This window comes from Crotalus tigris, unplaced genomic scaffold (genome assembly GCF_016545835.1).
Source record: "Crotalus tigris isolate CLP2741 ecotype Arizona unplaced genomic scaffold, ASM1654583v1 scf7180000018484.1034840, whole genome shotgun sequence".
NCBI lineage: Eukaryota > Metazoa > Chordata > Lepidosauria > Squamata > Viperidae > Crotalus > Crotalus tigris.
The window spans coordinates 470870-493671 of record NW_024097032.1 but is presented as its reverse complement, the minus strand read 5'-3'; the positions used below and the strand labels follow the sequence as shown (position 1 = coordinate 493671).

The following is a 22802-nucleotide window of genomic DNA, read 5'->3' as shown; positions in this document are numbered from 1 at the left end:
AAAAAGCTAGTTACCAGTAAATTTTTTTCATTAGATTAATACGTGAAACTCTTAAACGGTAAGATAAATAAAGATTCGCCTGTAAAAAAAGCTAAGTAATAAAATAGGATTGTCCTGAAAAATCATAGCTTCAAATTAGAAATTGGATTTTTGTTAAAGTATTTCATTTCACTAAATGAATACTGAGTTTTTGATGAATCATATTTGGAATTAAAACTATCTCATGAAGGCAGAGATGGAGAGCAGAAAGGTATGCAAATATTGCTCAGATAGGCACTTCTCATATAGAATATTGTGCTTTTGTTTTTTTGAAAAATTTACTGGTTGCATGTTAATATTTTCGTAAGTGAATATTATAATGTAATTATAATGTATATAATTATAATGTAATTATAATGTATTGCCATCATTCTTTCTTGTGCTGTTTTTTGTATTTTTTATTGATTTTTCTTCTTGAATGCTTTTATCAGATTAAACCTTTTTACATTTATATTATTGGTTATGATCAGGGCCACCCATTGTCATTGGGTGATAGGCTACATACAAATATAATATTTAAAATGTGTTAATAATATTTATAAATATTTTATGTAAATTTATTAGAGATACAATAAATACAATTAAAAATATCAGTTAAAAGTGTAACTTTAATAACTTACGGTTTATTATTATGGTTCATCATATAATATTATATATTTTCTTCAAAATCTTATCAGAAATATATATATTTATGATTATGACGATATTTAGCTTTTGTTCTAGTAATCAAACATATTGTATGATACAGTTAATGTACTGAAATGTAGTAAACAGCATGTATGTGATTTATACCATTTATTTCAAAAATATATATTTATTTTTTATTAAATTTTTATGCCACCCATTTCACTATTATAGCAATTCTGGGCAGCTTGTAGAATAATAAACATTTTAAAAGATAATAGAAATATATAATATATACATCCAAATTACATACAATTTATATATTTTAATTGTATATATGATTTGGACCCATATATTTTATTTAATTTCTGAAATGCCTTATGAGTGTCTTGTATGCCAGAATTATTTCTCCATACCAAATCTATGATAATCATAGTTTGTGAGGATGTTTGAATTAGGCAAATTGTGATTACTCTTCGTTTCAGCTTGCATGAAAATTGGAACATGATGCTCACTTTATGTAGTTTTTGCAAATTATAAATGCAGTATGCCAGAATACAAAAAGAATATGGAGATGTGTGGTACATGGGCAAACATGTGAGGCAAGAATACCTCCTTATACCTGAGTTCTGTTTTGAGCATGCTGTTTGTAGCAAACAGTGCTTATTATAAATATTTATAATTGTAATATTAAGGATATTATAATTGATGTTATCAATTGTTAACCATTAATTGAGCATAATATTAATTATTATATAATAACATTTTACGTTATGTGTACACTAAGATACAATTTCTGGGAAATGCTGCTGAAAATAATTTCTGTCAAGGCTACATAATATTGTACATATAAATGTTTTAATTCTATATTTATTTTATATTAGAGATTCTAAAAGTACAGAAAAAAATAAAGTGAATTCTCAGAAAGAGCGGTGTTCTCCCAGCTCAGAATCTAGCTCAGCTGAGGAAAGTTCTTCAGATTATACCTCAGAAAGTGATTCTGAGAATAATTTGGATCCTCTACCTCCTAAGGTATGTCTTGAATATATTGTTTAGATACACATCTTGTATATTGTCAGTATATATTGTCAATTGTTGTTATATTGCCAATTGTTTCTGTAAGTGTGTGTAAGATGTCTTAAAAATGTGTGTCATCTCTTTTGTCTGGATTGGAACTCCTTTGCAAAAGCATTATTTTAAAGTTAGTGAAAATAAATAGATGATTTTTTTTAAGAAGGCTGTTGGCTGCTAATAACCAATCACTGTTGAATGATCTAATGGGACATGTCTAACATATCATGTATGTTATAAAGCACAAAAAATATAAACACAATTAAGATCAAAAGATTAAAAGATTTTTTTTACATTTGTATTATTGGTTATGATCAGTCAGATTGTTATTGATACTCATTATTCTAAGGGACTTGGTTTGTCATACATCACTTATAAATTTCAAAAATAAATAAAATAAAATTGAAAATTCAGTTGAAAGGTACACTATAAATTGCCCCTGCATCATAATTTTAAACACTTAATTACTGTTGCTTACTCTCATCAGTATGAATATGCTCTGGGCAGTCTATCGAAGTCGCTTTATGTTTATAGCAATATGTTAAATAATAGCATTAGTTATATAGGATATAATATGCTTGCATGGTGCCCTGAGAAGCTCATTTTCAACCCATGAATACTTTTGACTAAAACATTAAGGTTGAAGGTATGAAAATTCCAGAGTATTTGCATTCTGCAAATTTTGTTGCACATTTTCTGATTTTTTTCCATAAAACAATTAATCTGATTTGGGTATTTAATTTCAAACATATGGAAGCTGCAAGAATCTCTTGCTGCTTTCAGTGCCATCAAACCCTGGTATTGGTTGACTCCTCAGTTTGTCTTCTCATCTTATTGGAGAATACAGAGAAGAAGGCAATCAGGGTAATCATTGTCTTCAGAAGCAAGTCAAAATGTGCAGATGTCTGCTGAATATAAACATATAGAAGAAAAGTACAGACTACAATAAAAGTTTATTACTTTATAATATACCGAAGTGTATGATATATGCATATATCAACGGACCAAAAAATCATAGTTGTTGTCTTAGAAGGTTGTGGCAGCCTTAATTGCTGTCAAATGACAAGCGCTGCAATCATGCTTATAAAAGCTCATCTGTGGCTGACTCTGAAATACTGAAGGTTGTATTTTATGACCAGTTAAAAATAAGACATCTGCCGTCATGGTTGGCAAGAACAAATATTATAAAGGCACCTTGCAGTCTGACTCAAAAGTTTTATTTCTGCACTGCAGAATGTTAGCAAACATTTTTTTTCCAAATTACTGATTCTACAGTGAGAGAGAATCAGTATAAAAGATATGGCAATCCACTGACAATTATATCTAATAGGTAGTCATACAGAACTGCCAAACTGTTGCTTGATCAATCAAGTATTGACTGCTGTGACTGGCCATAGTTTTCCAAAGTGTCTGATCAGTAGCTGCCCCAATCTTGCATTCTGAGGTATTCTAAAATCTCATGATAATGAGATTTCATGTTTCATGAAAAAAGGTATATTCCATTTTGCAACAGAATTTCACGCTTTTGTTGAGACTAGAGAAGCTTTTTAAAAATGTCCCTTGATGTGAAAGTGAGAGTTATCACTATAAACAGATGAAGAAATATATTGTCTCTTCAGTTAGACATTAGCTTGTCCATTTATAAAGAACAGGTAGGAGTAAAGCAAATTGGACATACTGTATAGGTTTGTATGGCATCTGAAAAGCTATGATAAGGAATCTGTGCTTGCCTAAGGACAAATACAGAGATGTGAAGGTACATGAAGGCCATTAGCAAAACATGAATTTGATCCAGGAAAACAAGAAAGCATGAGAAAGAATAAAGTAAAATTGCTCTGCCCTGACTCTTTGGTATAAGAGGGAATGAAGGAGAAATGCTATTCAGCTTCCAAGAATCTGTTATTATATATTATATCAATTATTAGAATGCTAGTATTTATGGGGTCTGTTTCCTTACCTGCTCTACTTTGAAGGGCTGATCTTATACCCTTTCCAATTTAGTCTTCACTGGCTAGGTTTTTTTTTCAAGGAGTAGTTCATCAATATAGCAAATAAATAGTCTGAATAGCAAATCTCAAACACTGTATATTAATTTTGTATTAAATTTACTGCTACATCTTCCGCTTTTATTTCTCTTTATTTCTCTTGATTCTTCTTATCCTTTCATGTAATAGTTTGTTATGCCTTCCTTTTTCTATTTTCCTATAGCTGTAGCTGCTCTTCATGTTCTTTCCCTTGTTGAGAAATGAATCTAAAAAACAAACACATCTAATTTCACTATACCTTATTGATTTTTCCCTTCTCTTCATGAAAGTGAAAACTGCTAGAGAGGTCTAAATTCTAGTATATATTTGATTGGATATTCAGGTCTCCACTATAAAAAAAATGCCACAGAAGGCAGTAAATAAACAGGTCTGTCTTTATAACTAAGGACTTAGTGGTGGAGAAAGAATGAGATAGTAAAATATAAGTTTTGAAGCAGAGGTTCACATATATCAAAGACAAACATCCTTTTTGAAACAGGGAGCACTGAGGAACATCAGAGGCGACATCGTAAAGAGACTTCCATAGGACATAATCATTCACAGCTTTGACTTTTCACCTTTACAATTGATTTCCATCATATCCAACTTTTTTTCTTATGCCCAAAGAGCTATATAATAGAGCTGGAGAAGAAAATGGCATGGCCGATTTGGCAGTAGAGGCAACAATAGAGAGGAGTTGGAACATCTTGTAGAGAAGACTTGAGCATATTGTTTGCTCTACATTTTATGTCATTGTTACTATTGTAATATGCCGTGATTAGCAAGCTGATAGAAAGATGAGGTAAAAAACCAATAAAGAAATTAGTTATAGTGATGGTTTTATATTATGGAAAGCAATAATTACAACAGGAATGCTCTTTACTTTTACCTGTTCTTTATAAATGGACAAGCTAATGCTTAACTGAAGAGAAAATATATTTCTTCATCTATTTATAGTGATAACTATCACTTTTACATCAAGGGACATTTTAAAAAATCTCCTTAAGGTGAACTGGAAAAGTTTGATTTATACAATTCAATGAATCACTTGGCTTATTTATGTTTCTTCCTTTTTCTGCCCTCATTCATTCCTTAAGCTTCTCTAAATGACAAGTAAAAAGTACATAAGAAACCCATAACTGTTCAGGGCTTCAGTAAACATGGTTACATTACACACTTATATCTGCCAGGTTATCCCACTGTGTCTGAATGAAAGAGGCTTAACTACTTCCTGGTAGTTCATTTTTCTGTGGTCCTTTGTTTCGCCTGAACTTGGTCAGCTCATCTGCATATTTTGAAGATATTTGGGCTACTTCTAATATGGCTCCTCCTTTCCAGTCAACCCATCCTGATCATCTGGTTGCTATCAGGCTTCCCAAATCCTACAGGTGATGTCAGCAATGGGTGACATTGATCAAAAAGAGAAAGCTTTATTTGGCTCATTCGTGATCATTAGTATTAGCACATATGGAGAAAAAATATATGTTGCTTCTTTTAGTTTCCATTTTCTCACACCACCCTAATTCAAGGTTTCTATGTGGAAAATACCTCCTGCATGAGGAAAAAGTACACTATGAACTAATCATAAAATTGCTTGCAAAAATATTTCAAAAGTTCTTGCTTGTTTACACCCAAAATATATTCAATATTGGTTTACTGGATGTTTTGGTCTGTGCAGACAGAGTGGCTGAAGTCTGCAGTGGTATTAGCATGCATTCCCATATGCTTTTTTTTCTGAGAGTGATTCACAGCTTAATATGACTTACGTTGTAAATAATGTTGAGATTTTAGAAACTTGCAAATGTTGGAATCTATATCAAAATATCTATACCAATTTGCTTTTTATCATGTGAATATGTAAAATTATTTTTGGAAATAAAAAAATAGAATTCCTTGTCATAAACATCATCTACTTAGAGAAAATAGTGATTGCAAGGAAACTTGGACTAAAACTCTTATTTTTAAAAAATCATGATTGTTAGCTCCCAGTATTCATCTTTTTTTATAAATATTCAAGTACAGTACATTTTTAAAATACATTTTAGAGCAAAATATAACTATATTTAAAACTCATTTTAAAGAGTATAGGTATTATGGAATTCTTGTGGATTCATAAAAATAAATTTGAGGTGGACATATTTGTATATTTAGAGGATGGCATTATTTGTAATATAGTTGTAATAGTTACAAAATAGAAGTTAAATATCCCCTGATAATTATAGTACACTGCCTTTAGTTTGGTGCTGTAGAAATATAACTTTTAAATTAGCTCTTTACATAAAGATAAAATCCTTTAAAAGTATTTGAAAAAAAAACCACAGAAATGTATAATCACATGCTTTTAAAAGAGAATTTCAGATTTGAATATAATGCATGGGTAAATAAGAGTCTTTGCAGTTACTGTTGGCCTCCTATACAAACCTGGCACAGTCAGTCAACTGTTAAAAATCTGGTTCACTGTTTAAAAAAAGATATAAAAACAAATTGTCTATCTTTCTGCCTGATCTCTTTTCAACTGCTAACACAATGGAAACAGTAGGTGATCAGTCAGTGCATTTGGTTTGTCAATGGTGGTTTTGTATAAATATTGGAAGGATAAGAAGCAGAATTCGCACTGAAAAATATGATTTCATTTGCCTCTTCTCTGCAGTTCCATGCCTCATGCTGTGGTGTGAAATTCTCATTTTACACACTTTGCAGGCGGAGCACATGAATTATGCATTGAGCAAGAGAAATCTCCTGCTTCAGCTCCTATATGCATTTACCCAGGTTCTGTCTCTATTATCAAGATGAATTGAAAATAGAGAAATGTTTGATGGGATATGGCTTAACTTCTTTGTTTAGCATTCAGCTATGGACTGCATTCTCTTCTCTAAGGGGGAAACATGTTTATTTTATATGTCTATTTGGATTGTAATTTTAAAGAGAGAACAGAGATATTAGTGTTCTAAGTTCAATTTCAGTTAAAGTTCCTGTAAATGGAGAACATCAGCATTGGTAAGTGAGTTGGGTTTAATTTTTTTTTTTTAAATTTAAAATAATGAATAAGCTTGGCAAATTTAGAATGCTGTAGCCACAGTTTCTATTTGTAAAAATAAAATAAGAGTTGGGAAGAATTGGAGAGTCAGTAATAGATTATAAAGCATTTTGTACATTCAGCTGCCTGCTAGTTCATTTTAAAGCACAGATCAAAAGTCTGCAGAAGAGCTAACTCAGCTCCAGGAGGGAGCTTTAGGGGCTTTTTGGCATTACTGGACAAAGATACAGTCCCAAATGAGCAGACTCATCCATTGGTATTGTGACCCTTTCTCCCCCACTCCTACCAGAGTCAGACATTCCAATAAATGTCTGACTGGGGGAAAAAGACTTTCCTGGAAACAGGTCATATTGAGGGCTTCCTGGTTCAAAATGGGGCACAGACTTTCCGCATTTCCTCATTCCTCACTCCACCAGCCTTTAAGCTGATGATGAAGTACTTCAGCCTTTTTTCCACTTTGGCTTGGCAGTTCTCTAAATGCTGGTGAGGCCTTTCTATCTTTGCTTTCTAAGTCAGAGCAGAGGGCAACATCTGAAAAAAATGTTCTATCTTTGAATTCAACCTTTTCCTATAGCCTGAATCCAAAGATACCTTGCACAAGCAGAAAATCACATTCATTTGCCACTCTATTCCAATTTTCCCGTTCCATTCTCATCCTTCCTAAAAGTCAAAGCTCTCAGTGATGCAGATAGGCTGTAAATGGAAGAATGAATGCAAGCATGGCTATGTTTGTATTTCCTGGAACCAACTAGTATATGAACTTTCTTGCCATTAGAATTTGGATTGCCTTCCTACCAGTGTTCCTTTTGTTTTAAGTAGATTTTTTTGTTCATTTTTCTTCATTTTAGATTTTGCTACAACCAATTTGCTATTGAATATTAATGTTTATTCCTGCTTGTAACATTTTTGTGTTTTGATATTTTATTGTACTTTAAGTTATACTGGCATCAAAAAAGTGACACATATATTGGAAAAGAAAAAAACCAAAATGTAAATAAAAATATTCTCAGTATGTATGAGTACAGTGCATATAAAGGTAGTCCTCAGTTTTTAACCACTTAAGCCCAAAATTTGAGGCCAAAATTTCCATTGCTAAAAAAGGGAGTTGTTCAGTGAGTTTTGCCCCATTTTCTGAGTTATTAAGTGAATCACTGTAGTTGTTAAGTGAATCGTGTGGTTGTTAAGTGAATCTGGTTTCCCCCAGTGACTTTGCTTGTCCGAAGCTGACTAGGAAGGTTACAAATGGTGATCACACCACCTTGGGACAATACAACTGTCATAAATACATTGTCAGTTGCCAAATTTTGACCATGGGATTGCTGCAATAGTCATAAATGTGAAAACTGGTTATAATTCACTTATTTATATGCCATTGTAACTTTGAACGGTCACTAAATGAATGGTTGAAAGTTGTATCTCCTAATTGGCAGAAGGTGGGCAACAGTATGTTAGCTTGCGAAGTAGTTGCTAAATTAGATTCATTGTCTCGCTATAGACCAGTGGGAGTAAACTGAGAGTAAACCTACAGGTTGATTATGGAAGTATTAATAAATTAAGCTTCCCACAGAATGATCAGAAAAAAGGATGTGGAAGCTGCTTGGAAGAAAGTAAAAATTATATTGCAGAGTGCCATGTAAGTGAGTGAAATCATGCTAATGAAAAATAAGACAGGATGCTACATGAAATGCCAACATGAGAGAACCTGTGGATAAGAAAAAAAAGAATATATTTAAGAGAATAATGGCAAATTGGATTATTTAATTATATTTTACAAAGCTTAAATAAAGAAAAAGATGCAAAATGCACTTAAATAACAAGGAATGATTAAGAAAAAATGCAAATTGATTTTGATGGAAATTAAAAGCAGAAAAAGAGGAGGAAAAAAGTCTCCAAGAATGAGAATGATGCAACAATTGAGGGATTGTTAAAAGGAATATTTATTTATTTAGGTGATATATATATATACACAAAGATACACAAAGAAGGAACCCCACTTAGACCCATAGTCAGCTCCATAGCTCACCTCTACAAAACCTAGCCAAATTTCTCGCCAAACAACTACAGCCCTATGCAGAATCCATCACCTCACACGTAAAAAACTCATTCAATTTCTTAGAGATCATAAAGAAACAAAACTTACAGCCCAGCGACCTACTCGTGAGCTTCGATGTCATATCCCTCTTCACCCAAGTGCCAATCAAAGAAGCCTTGACAGCTATCCAAAACAAATATAACCCCCCAAAACACATCCTAGATCTGACCAACCACTGCCTATCCAACACATACTTCATCTATAATGGACAAAAATACAAACAAATAGAAGGAGCACCCATGGGATCACCCCTCTCACCTGTCATTGCAAACCTCTACATGGAACACTTTGAAACCCAAGCTCTAGAAAAATCGGATCACAAACCCAAACTCTGGCTCAGATACGTAGATGACACCTTCATAATCTGGCCACATGGGAAAGAAAAACTGGACAACTTCCTCACACACCTCAACAGCCTACACCCCAAAATACAGTTCACCATGGAAACAGAAGCTAACAACCAACTTCCCTTCCTGGATGTCTTAGTCTACAAGAAATCCAATGGCTCCCTAGGACACACCATCTACCAGAAGAAAACACACACAAACCGCTATCTGCACGCTCTCTCACACCACCACCCAGCACAGATCAACTCCGTAGCCAAGACACTCATCTCTAGAACAAAACGCTTAGCTGATGAACAACACCTAAAAACCGAACTACACACTCTCACTAATGTACTTACATCCAATGGATTCCAAAGAAATAAGATTACCAAACTAATCCAAAAAGAAACCCCCACTAAAATCCAAGACAGAGAACAAGAAAACAGCAAAGCCCTCCTCCCTTACATAAAAGGCACCACAGACAGAATCAGCAAGATCCTCCACAAACACAACATTAAGACAGCATTCTGCACAAACAGAAAAATATCCACCATCCTAAGAAACCCCAAAGACAAAATAGAGTTAGAAAATCAAGGAGTATACGAAATCCCATGCACCGCTTGTCCCACCACATACATTGGACAAACCAACAGAAGAATAAGTGCACGCATTGAAGAACATAAGAACTCAGTCAAAAAAGAGGAACCAACTTCTTCCCTGGTCCAACACCTTAAAATCACAGGACATGAAATTGACTTTAAAAAGACCAGAACTATCGCCAAAACTGAACACTTTAATAACAGAATAATCAGAGAAGCCATCGAGATAGAAAAACGCCCACACAGCATGAACAAACGAGATGATACCTCCCGCCTACCAGCCATTTGGAAACCCGCCCTTATTGACAAACGAATCCCTAGCACAAAGAATGACACCAGACCCACACTCACGAAAGCCACACAGGATGTCATCACCATACGTCCACACAAAAAGCAAACCCAAACCCACACCGATGATGGGGCACGACCACAAACCAGAAGCCAGACCACAGCTGCATCATTAGCCACTTTAAACCCCTCCAATCCATACATGAAGCAAACTGACACCCACCATGAAGATGAGGCATGGCCACGAATGCAAAGCCAAACAATAGCAGTGCTCACCATCTCACATCCCCCTGCAACTCAGATTAACCTGAGCACAACAAACCCCCCACCCAAACAGAACACTCCCCCAACCAATCAGAGCACAGCCAACCCCCCATCCAATCAGAGCACAGCCAAGCTCCTAACCAATCAGAACACACCTCCATCCAATCAGAACACAGCCAAGCTCTCATCCAATCAGTTCATACCTCTACTGGCAGTTAAAAGGAAAAAACAGCTACGATCACACATTGCTCCTAGAAGCACAAAGCCGAAAACACCAGCCTGAAGATAAGAGACTTCGTCGAAACGTCACCAAGACACTTCCAATTTGACGCGGGAGAAAACCCGAACAACCAAAGACCTACATACAAACACCCTCGAAAACCTCAGAAAACATATATACATACATACATACATACATACATACATACATACATACATACATATATGTTTTCTGAGGTTTTCGCGGGTGTTTGTAAGTAGGTCTTTGGTTGTTCGGGTTTTCTCCCGCGTCAAATTGGAAGTGTCTTGGCGACATTTCAACGAAGTCCCATTCATGATCTTCAGGCTGGTGTTTTCAGCTTTGTGCTTTGAGGAGCAATGTGTGGTCTTAGCTGTTTCTTCCTTTTAACTGCCAGTGTGGGTATGAACTGATTGGGTGGAAGCTTGGCTGTGTTCTGATTGGGTGGAGGTGTGTTCTGATTGGTTAGGGGCTTAGCTTTGCTCTGATTGGCTGGGGGGTGGCTGTGCTCTGATTGGCTGGGGGGTTGGCTGTGCTCTGATTGGCTGGGGGAGTGTTCTGTTTGGTTGTGCTCAGGTTAGTCTGAGTTGCAGGGGGGTTTAAGATGTTGGGCTGCCTTGCTATTTTTGGGCTTCGCGTTCGTGGTCGTGCCTCATCTTCATGGAGGGTGTCAGTTTGCTTCATGTATGGATTGGAGGGGTTTAAAGTGGCTAATGATGCAGCTGTGGTCTGGCTTCTGGTTTGTGGTCGTGCCTCATCATCGGTGTGGAAGTTGTCCAGTTTTTCTTTCCCAATTTGACGCAGGAGAAAACCCGAATAACCAAAGACCTACATATGTGTGTGTGTGTGTGTGTGTGTGTGTGTGTGTGTGTGTGTGTGTGTGTATTCAAGAATATTGGTAAAAATGTGACTCCCGGGCATAATTATGAATAAAAGAATAAAACACGATCACCGGGAGGCACAATCCGCTCGATCAGTAAGGGGAGGAGTAATGAGAGCGGTTTGAGTGCCAAACAACAGGATAGAACGGATGTAAGGAAGACTGGGGTGGAGAATAAAGGCATGATTGCTGAGGCATACCATACTCAGATAAGAGCTGTTGACACGACAAAGGAGGAGAGAGATATACAATTGGGAAGGGATATTAACCCACAGTTAGTGGAACCCTATCCCCATCATAAGACACAAGAAAACATCAGATCGAATCCTCCCCCCGATACGGCAGGCGTTGGTATTATCGGAAGAGGAGGGGATGTAAGGTTACTAACGCCTCCAAAGACTCAACAGTGGAGGGATAGGGAAGGGCATCCGAAGAAAAGAACATAACGTTATAGACACATCTTGGTTATCAGCTGGCCAATTAGGGCCAGTAACACGGTCTAGGAGCCGTGCGCAAACGTTACTTGAACCTACTTAAACCACCTTTATTGCAATGGCCTTTTAGCCCTGACGATGCTGGGGAGTTCCCCCAGCGAAAGCTTGGCAACTTTTTAGTATAAGTATAGTATATTTTTAGTAAAGTATTCTTACTTCAACCCTCCTGGTGATCGTGTTTTATTCTTTTATATCTATATATATATATATATATATATATATATATATATATATATATATATATATATATATATATATTAGGTTGCTAACAAAGAATAAAGAGAGAACTGGTATAGCTATTTCGAGTTCCGTTAACTCTCTTCAGCCAGACTTACTCTTCTGAGATTCGAACCTGGGCTTATCTGCATGTTAGGCAGTTGTTATAACCTCTAAGCCACAGGCTCTCTCCCACTCTGTTAGCTATCAGGAGAGAGACAGGGGGAGGAGATTTTTACCTTGAATGTAAATAATTATATTAAAAATACGAACACCAGGATAACATTAAACTAAAAACTGTTTAATATAAGTGCTGAGCTTTCGTCGGCCAACACTGCTGACATCGTCAGAGCATAAAAGCAAGGTTACTTGGAGTTCTCTTATATTACCGGTCGACTCTGCACTTGGCTTTTCGACCTGGTCATTGGTCCACTCATCGTTTCTAGTTGTTTTGTTTTTAAAGGACATGCGTTCGCTGCTACGCTAATAGTTTCCAAGGTTGCTGTTCTTTTTTCCCCCTGATCAAAAACATCCCAACGGGACTGCTTCAAAAGTTCTTGGGTGCATCTACCAGTGTGCGGGCGAGCATTATTGTGAACCAAAACCAACAGGAAGTGGTCCCATAGAAAATCCTATCAAATGTGAAGATGCCAAAGGAGTACAGCTAGTGAAATTCATGGAGCGTGGTTTGGCTATCAATTCAGAAATCTACTGTGAAACGTTATGAAAACTCAGATGAGCCATCCATAACAAGCGTCAGGGCATGCTGACTTCCTTTGTGCTGTTGATTCATGATAATGCCTGCACACTGCTAGATGCATCCAAGAACTTTTGAAGCAGTTCCGTTGGGATATTTTTTGATCACCTCCCCATAGCCCAGATTTGGCACCGAGCGACTACTACTAAGGAATTTCAAACCTTGTAAGACGTTATGACAGGTACCTCAATCTGAATGGCGATTATGTCAAAAAGTAATGTAATTTAGTTTTCTAAAATGTGTATAATAAAAGTTCTGCATCTGCGAGTGTCTGTCATTGATAACCAAATGAAGGTTTATTTCTGAATTGCCCTCGTACTTTTTATATGCAGATGATATCTTTTTAATTGAGAGCACAAATTATTTCCAGCAAATATTAGATTGTGTGATGGATATGGAAAAGGAAAATGGATCTGATGAAACACCAAGGTTGTTTTGTTTTGAGGTAGTGAATAATTGCACACAAATTATAAAAAATTAGAAAAGTAGACACATTGTAGCCTTTCATAGAATATTTACTGAAGATGGAGTACAGGTAGTCCTCAACTTATGACAGATCACTTAAAATGGTTTAAAGTCATGACAGACTTTCCCAGAGTTACTTACAACCAAGTTTCGTTGCAACTGGTTTACCTTTTTCAGTTGTTGCTGTGTCCTGCTATTATATGTCTAGGATTTACAGTATTGTGAGCTTTTTTTTTTTTTTTTGCCAGTTTCTGGTGTTCTGGTTTCTGGCAAAAATATCCATTTGGGAAAATAGAAGTAAGGTATGATCCTGAAGTAGGATCATAAACACATATATATTTTCACTTAGCAACCACTTCACTTAGGTGTTAAGTTGCTAGTCCCAGCTGTGGTCCCTAAATGAGGATTATATATATGCTACTTTTTCTTCATGCCTTTAATTTCTTTGGCTATTTCTTTCTCCTTTTCTATGTTCTGCTTAATCCCAAAAATAAAGGAATAGGTATGTCCATGTGCTTTTACTTAGATGTTATATTAGCTGGTTTCTAGAATATATGTTAGCAGAATGTTTTTTTATTGTGTATTCAGTTTTATGAACTCAATCATAATTAATTATAGCTTTTATGTTTCAGAGTAGACCAAAAGCAAACAAACCTATGATTAATTCTACGACTGCTCCATGATTCCCACATTCAAACCAATTGTATAACTTAAAGTATAATTAAGTCTCTTTGCTTTTTCTGAAATTTAGTTAGTTAAACTTGAGTGATTATTTTTCTGAAAGTGAACTTATACTACAGAGTTTAGCACATGATATCTTAGCAGCCAGGGTTATTTAATTTTAATATTTGTGGTAGCTAGCCTCCTGCGCATGCAGTGGAAAGAACTTTTTGATTGATTTATATGGCCACCTACTTCACACAATAATTCAGAGTGGCATATGTGGTTAAAACAACTTTTAAGCCACAGTACTCAAAGTTTAATAATAGGCCCAGTTTATAAAAATAGCAATGCCAGGAGAATTCTCTTAGCCGAAACACCTGGAGAACGAAACACTAGGTCTTCAGTGCCTGATGAATGTCTAATAGGGTCAGGGCCAACCAGATTTCTGGAGAGATACTGTTCCACAGGAAAGGCACTGCCACAGAGAAGGAACAACTTCTACATCTAACAAGATGACATTGGTTAATAGAAGGGACTCAGAGCATACCCTGCCTGCTAGATTTGGTGGGGTAAACCGAGAATCATTTCCACATTTTCTTAGAATTACGAGTCATTACACTTAAGTTTGCAATGTACAGACAACTTGACAAGATCTTTTTTTTTATTGAAAATTTATAAGATTTTACAATACAAAAACAAAACAGTTTTCCCCATCCCTCCCCAACCCTCCCCTTCCCTCCCCCGACTATCCCAGAGCTGGATATAGGCTTAATTAGAATTTCTTCAAAAAATCTTAAGAAAAGTATAAAATATAAATAAATCTAGATACATTACTTAAACAAATTACTAAATAATTAACAACAATATATATGTAAAAAAAGAAAAACATAAATACCAGAAAAGAAAAAAAAAGAAATACATAAAAAATATGAAAAGAAAATTAACTTTTCAATATAAGTTATAAAACTATAAACAAATCTAAATACATTACTTAAACAAGTTATAAAATAATTAAAGGTAATATATATATAAAAAAGAAAAATAGAAAAGAGGAAAGAAGAAAATAATAATAAAAAGAAAAAAAAGGGAAAAAAAGTTTGGCTGTTCAAGAAAATTGGCTTTTCAACAACTGGACAAGATCTTAAGATACATGGGTTTGGGCATGCATGGTTGCCAGCAAAGTACAGGTGATTATATTTACTGAATTCTATAGATTTAATTGATATGTAAATATACTGATGGTAGTTTCGGATTTCTTTTAGAACACTTAGCAGCAGTGGTAGGATTCAAATATGTGACCAACTGGTTCTCTGTGTGGATGCCACTTCCCAAAGTCTGTTCTGGGTCTGGGCAACAAAAAATTAGCTACCGGTTCTATTGAAGTGGTGCAAACTGGCTGAATCCCACTACTGTTTTACTCTAGATCAGTGGTTCTCAACCTTTCTAATGCCGCGACCCCATAATACAGTTCCCCATGTTGTGGTGACCCCCAACCACTTATACATCACTGGGTGCCAGGGGCGTGGCCAAAGAAAAGGGGGAAAAAATGGCGGACAGCCTTGTTTGGCGACCTCTGTGAAATGGTCGTTCGACCCCAAATGGAGTCCCGACCCACAGGTTGAGAACCACTGGTCTAGATAGAGACAACAATGGATTTTGTCTGCCATCTCAACAGAAGAGGGGTGAACCCTGGAGGAAACATGCTTCATATTCCTGATATATTGTATATTGTATTGTAACACTTCAAATAAGTTACAACTTTGTTAAATAATCTGTGCCAGAATTTGTGGCAAGCTATGACAAGGCATCTCATTTTCACATGAGAAGAATACTCTTATGATATATTACAGTGTAACCTAAGGGATAATTGATTCATTTTTTAAATGTGTCTGCTCTACCTTTGTTATAGATATCGCTCTCCTTCCCAAAGGAGACTAAGATATTGGTTATGTATGCTGTAGCAAGTAGTGAATTCTGTACGGTTTTTGAGGATAATGTTTCAGAGTAAAAATAAAAATTCCTGATTGTTTTTTCACTCTAAAACATTGTCGTCAAAAATTGATTGTTTTTCTCTCTCCTTTTTTGTATGTTGATAGGTTAATTTATGTTTAAGTCCTTTATTTGCTGGATTTTTAGGTCTTTTGCTATTTTATTCAGTAAAGATAAAAAATCATAAAATGTAATGTGATTCCTGCTGCCTTTATGGATGCATCTACATAGAAGGTTTTTTTGGAAGCAGTACAGATATAGTTTTTTACTGCCTTCTTCTGGGTTGTTTGTTTGGTTTGAATATTTGATTAATGAAATCTCAATTCTGTGGCTTATAGAATCCAACAAAAATAAATTTTTATTCCTCCTGGCTTTAGCTCTCATTTGATTTAGTCACATATTCAAATGGTGAAGCACCAGACTGGCCATCGATAATCTGGAACTCTCCAAATTTTAATCCACTGTATTTGAAATGTTCTGAATTGAGAAATGTGACTTTAACTTTAGAGAACGAAAACCAAACTGAATGCTAAATAAACAAGCTCAGGGCTCTAGGAAGAAAAGACTGTGATACCGGAAATAGAAAATATAGTGTCTTATAAACTAGACCAAAATCATCATAAATTATTTTTAGAACACAACAAAAAGCTTATAGTACAACAATGTGATTAATGCAGAACACTAATCCAATCCTGTGAAAAAACACCTTACGTTATGGTGTAATACTACTCAATAAAAATATTGTAATTGTGCTATTGTTTCAGGCAAATAATATTATAGTTATGATGTTGAAGGAATTGCAGCACTTATGAATTCTTACTCTGTGAAGCTTGTTAAGATAGAGGGCATAGAGTTACTTTATTTTTTTATAAAACTATAAGAAATGTTTTTACACAGTGATAAAAAGCATCAAACATTCATATGCTTTTTGCAGAAGGAAGCAAAACGTTTGCAAAGGAAGGAAACTACTAAACAAGATGTGTCACTCTTAGATTTGGATGACTGTAAGTACTTGAGATATTTGCCTTTGATTGTGATGTTTACATGTATCTGGCCCTACCACTTAAATTGTTTGAATTCATTTTTGGAAAACAAGATACTGTTAATAGTCTTGTTCAAACTGTGCTTTTGTTAAGTTAGGCAATGTAACAACTAATTTTAGAAACCCTGTATAATATATTCAAATCTGTAATTATTCTTTCTAAAAAAAGTTAATGTTAATGTGAAAATATCTTGTTTTTATTCCATATCAGATAAATTTATTTCTGTAATAATATTATACTATATTAGACTAGGTATATCTTTATAATTCAGTAACATTTTAAGTGAGAATATAGATAACATTTATAATATTCTTATTTAGAAATATATTTTAAATGATAAATTCCTGTAATGGTGCTAGGAAAAAATATAGCCTCAATTATAAACAAAACAACAGCAAAAAAGCATTAAACTTGGAGATGAGATTTTTTACAATAACTCTTAGCTTTACATTCCTGAAATCTGCAGCTCCCATCTTTCACAATATGAAACTTGAAGAGGGTAACTGGGGAAAGAAGGAATTGGCATATATTGAACCCACTTCTATTAGTATAATTCTGCTCAGTGGATTCCCCTACCAGCAAAGTTGGAATCCAGGATTTCTGTTTGCAATATCCTATAATTTCAAAATACACAGATTTGTGAAGTATTGCAAAGTATTAAAACCCAAGCCTTTAAAAATGATCAGACTCTCTCTCTCTCTCTTTCTCTCTCTCTCTCCATATATAACATTTCCATAGTTTATTTTCAGCTCTGTACATATATTATAAAGCATTATCAGCACAAATTTTATTACAAATTTACACATGTGCAATAGATAAATGTATGTGGATTTTCAGACATAAAAGTTGCACCATTACAAAAAAGAATGAAAATTATACAGTTGGAAGAGAGGCCATTGAGACTAATGCCCTGTTCAATGTTGGGTTTCAGCTTAAATCATCCCTGGCAGGTGGTTGTTCAGTCTCTATTTGAACATATCAGCTGAGGGGAGCCTGCCACCTCTCTAGATAATTTGTTTCACTGTGGAAGTTACTTCCTAACATTCAATTAGAATTCACCTTCCTGAAATGTAAGACCAAATAAAACTGTCGATATATAATGCCATTATATGATACAACTTTTCTTGGAATACTGTGCACATTTCTGTTAACAATACCTTGGAAAGCATAGTGAAGAGCTGGAAATGATGCAGAAAATGGCAATCAAAGCGATTAGAGCGTAGAATGTCCTCTTTGCAATGAAAAATACATTATTTGAGGTATTATTTAGCTTAAAGCAGAAGTAGATAAGCGGTGATACAATAGAAATTTGTAAAATCATATACAGCATAAAAATATATAATTTTTCTCAGAATGTTATAACTTGGGTGTATAGTTACTGAACTTAAATGTGGTAAAATTGGACTAATAAAAAGAATTTATTTTGCAGAGCAGCAAATTTATCAGATGTGGTGATGTCATTTAGATGATTTTAAAAGGAGACAAATGACTGGAACAGAGAAATATTAGTGCTATCAGTCTTGACGGCTATAAATCACAGACTGAAAATCTTAAGTACAACTTTGTAGAAAGGAACAGTGGTATTTTGAGATTGTGCTTTCAGGATACTGTGACATAGAATACTGGGCTGGATGGGTGAAGTGGTATGGGAAAACCCTTATTTTCTTATGTTGCCATAGAATCATAGTCTTAGTCATATGATTTATTTATTTATTTATTCATATATGTATTCAATTTTAATTATTTTTCTTAATAATTTTATTTTCAGTCGGTCTTACACCAGCTCTTACTACCTTTTGCAAACCACCAATTCTCTCTCCCATCTTAGCAGCAGACCTAGAAGGTTTAAGTTTATCAAGTTCTTCAGTCATTGATGTAAGTAATTATGAACTGATTTATTTTTATGTTTTTAAGTATGTTTGCATCTTCAACAGTTTATTATTTTGACCGTTCCTCTTCTCTTTAATATATTTGAAAGTGGAAAGCAGGGACAGCAACAGGTTTTGAGTGAGTTTAAAAAGCTCATGTTTATATAATCATAGAAGATAATTTTTTAAATTAGTATTACAGATTTTTTTTAACCAAAAGCATTTTCTGGAACATTATGCCATTTTTTTCTATTAGGATTTGTATCAACTTTTACAAGGAGTTCCTATCTAACAAAGAGCTCACATTTTAGTCTGACTTATCAGAATTATGCCGCATAGTTATAAAGGGAATATTGCATGTTAATAAGAAGCCTGAAGAGTGTGAGTTTTAGAAAAACAATAGTGATTGTCTAAGGTATAAACCATTCTCAGCACATTATGCTCCAAAATTTTATTCTGGGTGTTTGACAGCAACAACAGTAAATTCCTTAGTTGCCGCATTGGTCTATTGAACTGAGTGCCTTTCTCTTGTGTTTTATTAAGAAACCTAGTGGGATTTAATTCTGCTATATACTATATTAAAATTGCTAGTTCGTATATACACACTGAGGAAAATTTTCACTGTAATAATAATAATAAAGTTGGAAAGGAGCTTGGAGGTCATCTAGTCCAACCCCTGCTCAGGAAGGAAGCCCTATACCATTTCAGACAAATGGCTGTCCTGTCACTTCTTTAAAACTTCCAGTGTTGAAGCATTCACAGCTTCTGGAGGCAGGTTGTTCCACTGATTAATTGTTCTAATTGTCAGGAAATTTCTCCTTAGTTCTAGGTTAGTTCTCTCTTTGGTTAGTTTCCATCCGTTGCTTCTTGTTCTGCCTTCAGGTGCTTTGGAGAATAGCTTGACTCCCTCTTCTTTGTGAAACAATAAAAGTAACATTACAGTGATATGTGGCTTTCATCTTACCTAAAATTTAAAATTCAAACACAAAAGTTTACAGTTTCATAAGACTGTCAGTACTAAACCAGCCTGCAAGAGGAACATAATTGTTACATTGATTTTTAAAAAGGTCATTTGTCTGGATGCTACAGGTATGATATTATGAAAAAAAAACAAGGCCATAGAGACAATGCTTTTATTTAGATCAACAGAATTTCTAAATATCACTCCAGGCTTTCAAGATTCAAGAAAGGAAAATTAGAAAAATTGGTTGGGCTATCTGTGGTTGGATGAAATGGATGCTCTAGCGTTAGTTCCGATAGGTCTGTAGAATCCTGGTATAGACTAGCTAAATTTATTATTATCCATGTTTCATGAACAGCAGTATTATCCACATTGATCAACAGACTAAAAATCCATAAAGGTAGTACTTTATTGGACCTACTTTAAATTTTCCATGTAGACTGGTACAGGGACTACTTCAATATAATATTCCACATTTTTTCCTTCTTTCTTACCTTTCCACATCCAAATTGCCTGATAGAGTTTTTGACATTCAAGCTGCCAGTTGTTTTGTACAACTTCAGTTGGCCGAATAGAAATATTGCCTCCATGGATTTTATATTGATCTCATTTAACTCTGATCTGTATGGGAATTGACTATTTATAACAAAGTAGTCTTACTCCTATAAAACTACTTTATAAGTACATTATATTGGTATGCCACTATTCATTGCTGTTTAGATTATATGTGATAAAGACTATAAAATGCATGAAATCTAGTGAATATAAAACACAAAAAGTATGAAATAGAGGATAAAGGATCTGGAATGCTGGAACCTTTTTAGTGCACTTAGAAGAGATACCCATCATGTCCAGCCAATAGGAGTTAATTCAGAATGCTTTTATATGTTTCTCATTTTTCTTTTTATTAACATTAATCATAAAAGATTAATCCTTCTAACATTTGCCTTGTCTTGCAAAAAGGTTGCTGGGTTAAGTATTTTGGGCAAAATCATCAGAAAGAAATTATAACAATTATAGAGTCATATTTGATTAGGAAAAGATCATTAAATTAATCTAACCCAATACTTAGTGCAGAACTCTTACATTAGCACTGAGAACTCACCATTTTTTAAGGCAAAAGTTGGATGATATGGCTGAGGCTTGAAGAATCTTTTAAGGTGTGACTTTCAAATGGAGTAAGGTACTGCCATTGGAAGGAGGAACCTGAGAAGTGTTAGTGTATCATGGAACAACTGTTGGGCTCTTAGGATATGTGTTAGCCTTATCACAGGGAAAAACCTGAAATAAGAAATGTTTGGTTTTTAAAATATACAGTCTTTTACAGGGCGCTCTTTCAGACATGACACTTTCCATAGAAGTATTTCCATTTGAGAAGAAAAAGTTTGAATGGATATAGGAACCATTTGCTCTTTGACCATGTTAAGAAACAATGGTCTGAATGTCAAATAGTGTCAAAAATCAACTATACTAATCTATGTAAGATTGAAAGATTCCTGGTGAAAGCATGTCATCCTATCAAGCTATAACTGCCTAACACAATGGCTGAAATCAGATAAAGGCACTGAATATGCATTGGCTTGGTTGATTCTGACTTATTTGATCAAGAAAGAGTGCTGATTTTGTTTAGTTCTAACAACAAAAAATAATTAAACTAGGAAATAAGCATCCATTCTTATTGTTAAATTCAAAGCAGGATCCCTGAGTTATTTCTTTCTTCATCTAGAACCATATGTCAGGGTTTCTTCTTGGCTTAGAATATTCAACCTATCTGTCTGTCTGTATATCTACCTTTATCAAAGCTGGATACTTTTATCTTTAACAATACTTTTCTTAATGTACCTGATTTAAAAAGATAAATGCAAAAAAAATTAATTTGCCTTATTTCTTTCCTTCAGTACCGTAAATGCCGGCGTATAAGACGACTTCCGCGAGCGCTGAAATCGGCGCCAAAGACGGGGGTAGTCTTATATGCCGAGTCGTCTTATACGCCGGAAATACTGGTAGTTTCCGGCGTATAAGACGACGTTCTAGGAATGCGGCCCGGCTATAAAGACGGGGGTCGTCTTATACGCCGGGTCGCCTAATATGCCGGCATATACGGTACTTTAATTTTCTTGTTATCCAGCAGTTCTCTTAAGTGCTTCCTATTTCAGATGTATGTAGAAAATTTAGCAGCCAGCAGCTGAAAAGTCCTCTTGCATTTGTTTCATGCTGATTTGTATTCCTGTTTGTTCACTTGTTTGATCACAATTCTTAACTAATCTTCCTTATCTTTTATCTTCATGAATTAGCTGGTGACATCTTGGACAAAATGGTCCTTTCCTGACTGACTGACTGTGACTGATTTATTTATTTATTTATTCATTCATTCATTTGTTCGTTCGTTCATTCATTCATTCGTTAAATTTATTTGCCATCCATCTCATGGTTCCAGGCAATTCTGAGCAGCTAGACTTGCAATATCAGTGTTTACTATGAACACTGTAGTTGACCATCTGTTATTTGGATATTGGTATATCTGATCCTCTATTTTTCTTTTCACTTTTTTATAAGCAAACTCTTAATTTTTAAAGATTTCCTTTAGTTCTTTGTCTATTCATATTTCAATATCCTCTTTTTGTAAATTACAACATATGATAAATAGTAGCAACTCAATAGTAGCAACTGTGAGAGGGATCTTGGAGTCCTAATGGACAATCACTTAAATATGAGCCAGCAGTGTACTGCAGCTGCCAAAAAAGCCAACACAGTGCTAGGCTGCATTAACAGAGGGATAGAATCAAGATCACGTGAAGCGTTAATACCACTTTACAATGCCTTCGTAAGGCCACACCTGGAATACTGCATCCAGTTTTGGTCAC

General features: G+C 34.8%; 1 protein-coding gene across 4 annotated transcripts in view; it reads left to right on the top strand.

The window, feature by feature from the left end:
• AP3B1 (adaptor related protein complex 3 subunit beta 1) overlaps nt 1-22802 on the top strand; it is a 170089-nt gene that overhangs the window by 88532 nt on the left and 58755 nt on the right. For all 4 annotated transcript variants that reach the window (XR_005557848.1, XM_039352816.1, XM_039352815.1 and 1 more), the window contains exons 20-22: nt 1548-1695; nt 17001-17070; nt 18878-18984. Coding sequence is in view for 3 of the 4 variants with exons in the window: in XM_039352816.1 (XP_039208750.1) it covers nt 1548-1695; nt 17001-17070; nt 18878-18984 (325 nt within the window). In the remaining variant the exon portion in view is untranslated. The remainder of the gene's footprint in view (nt 1-1547; nt 1696-17000; nt 17071-18877; nt 18985-22802) is intronic.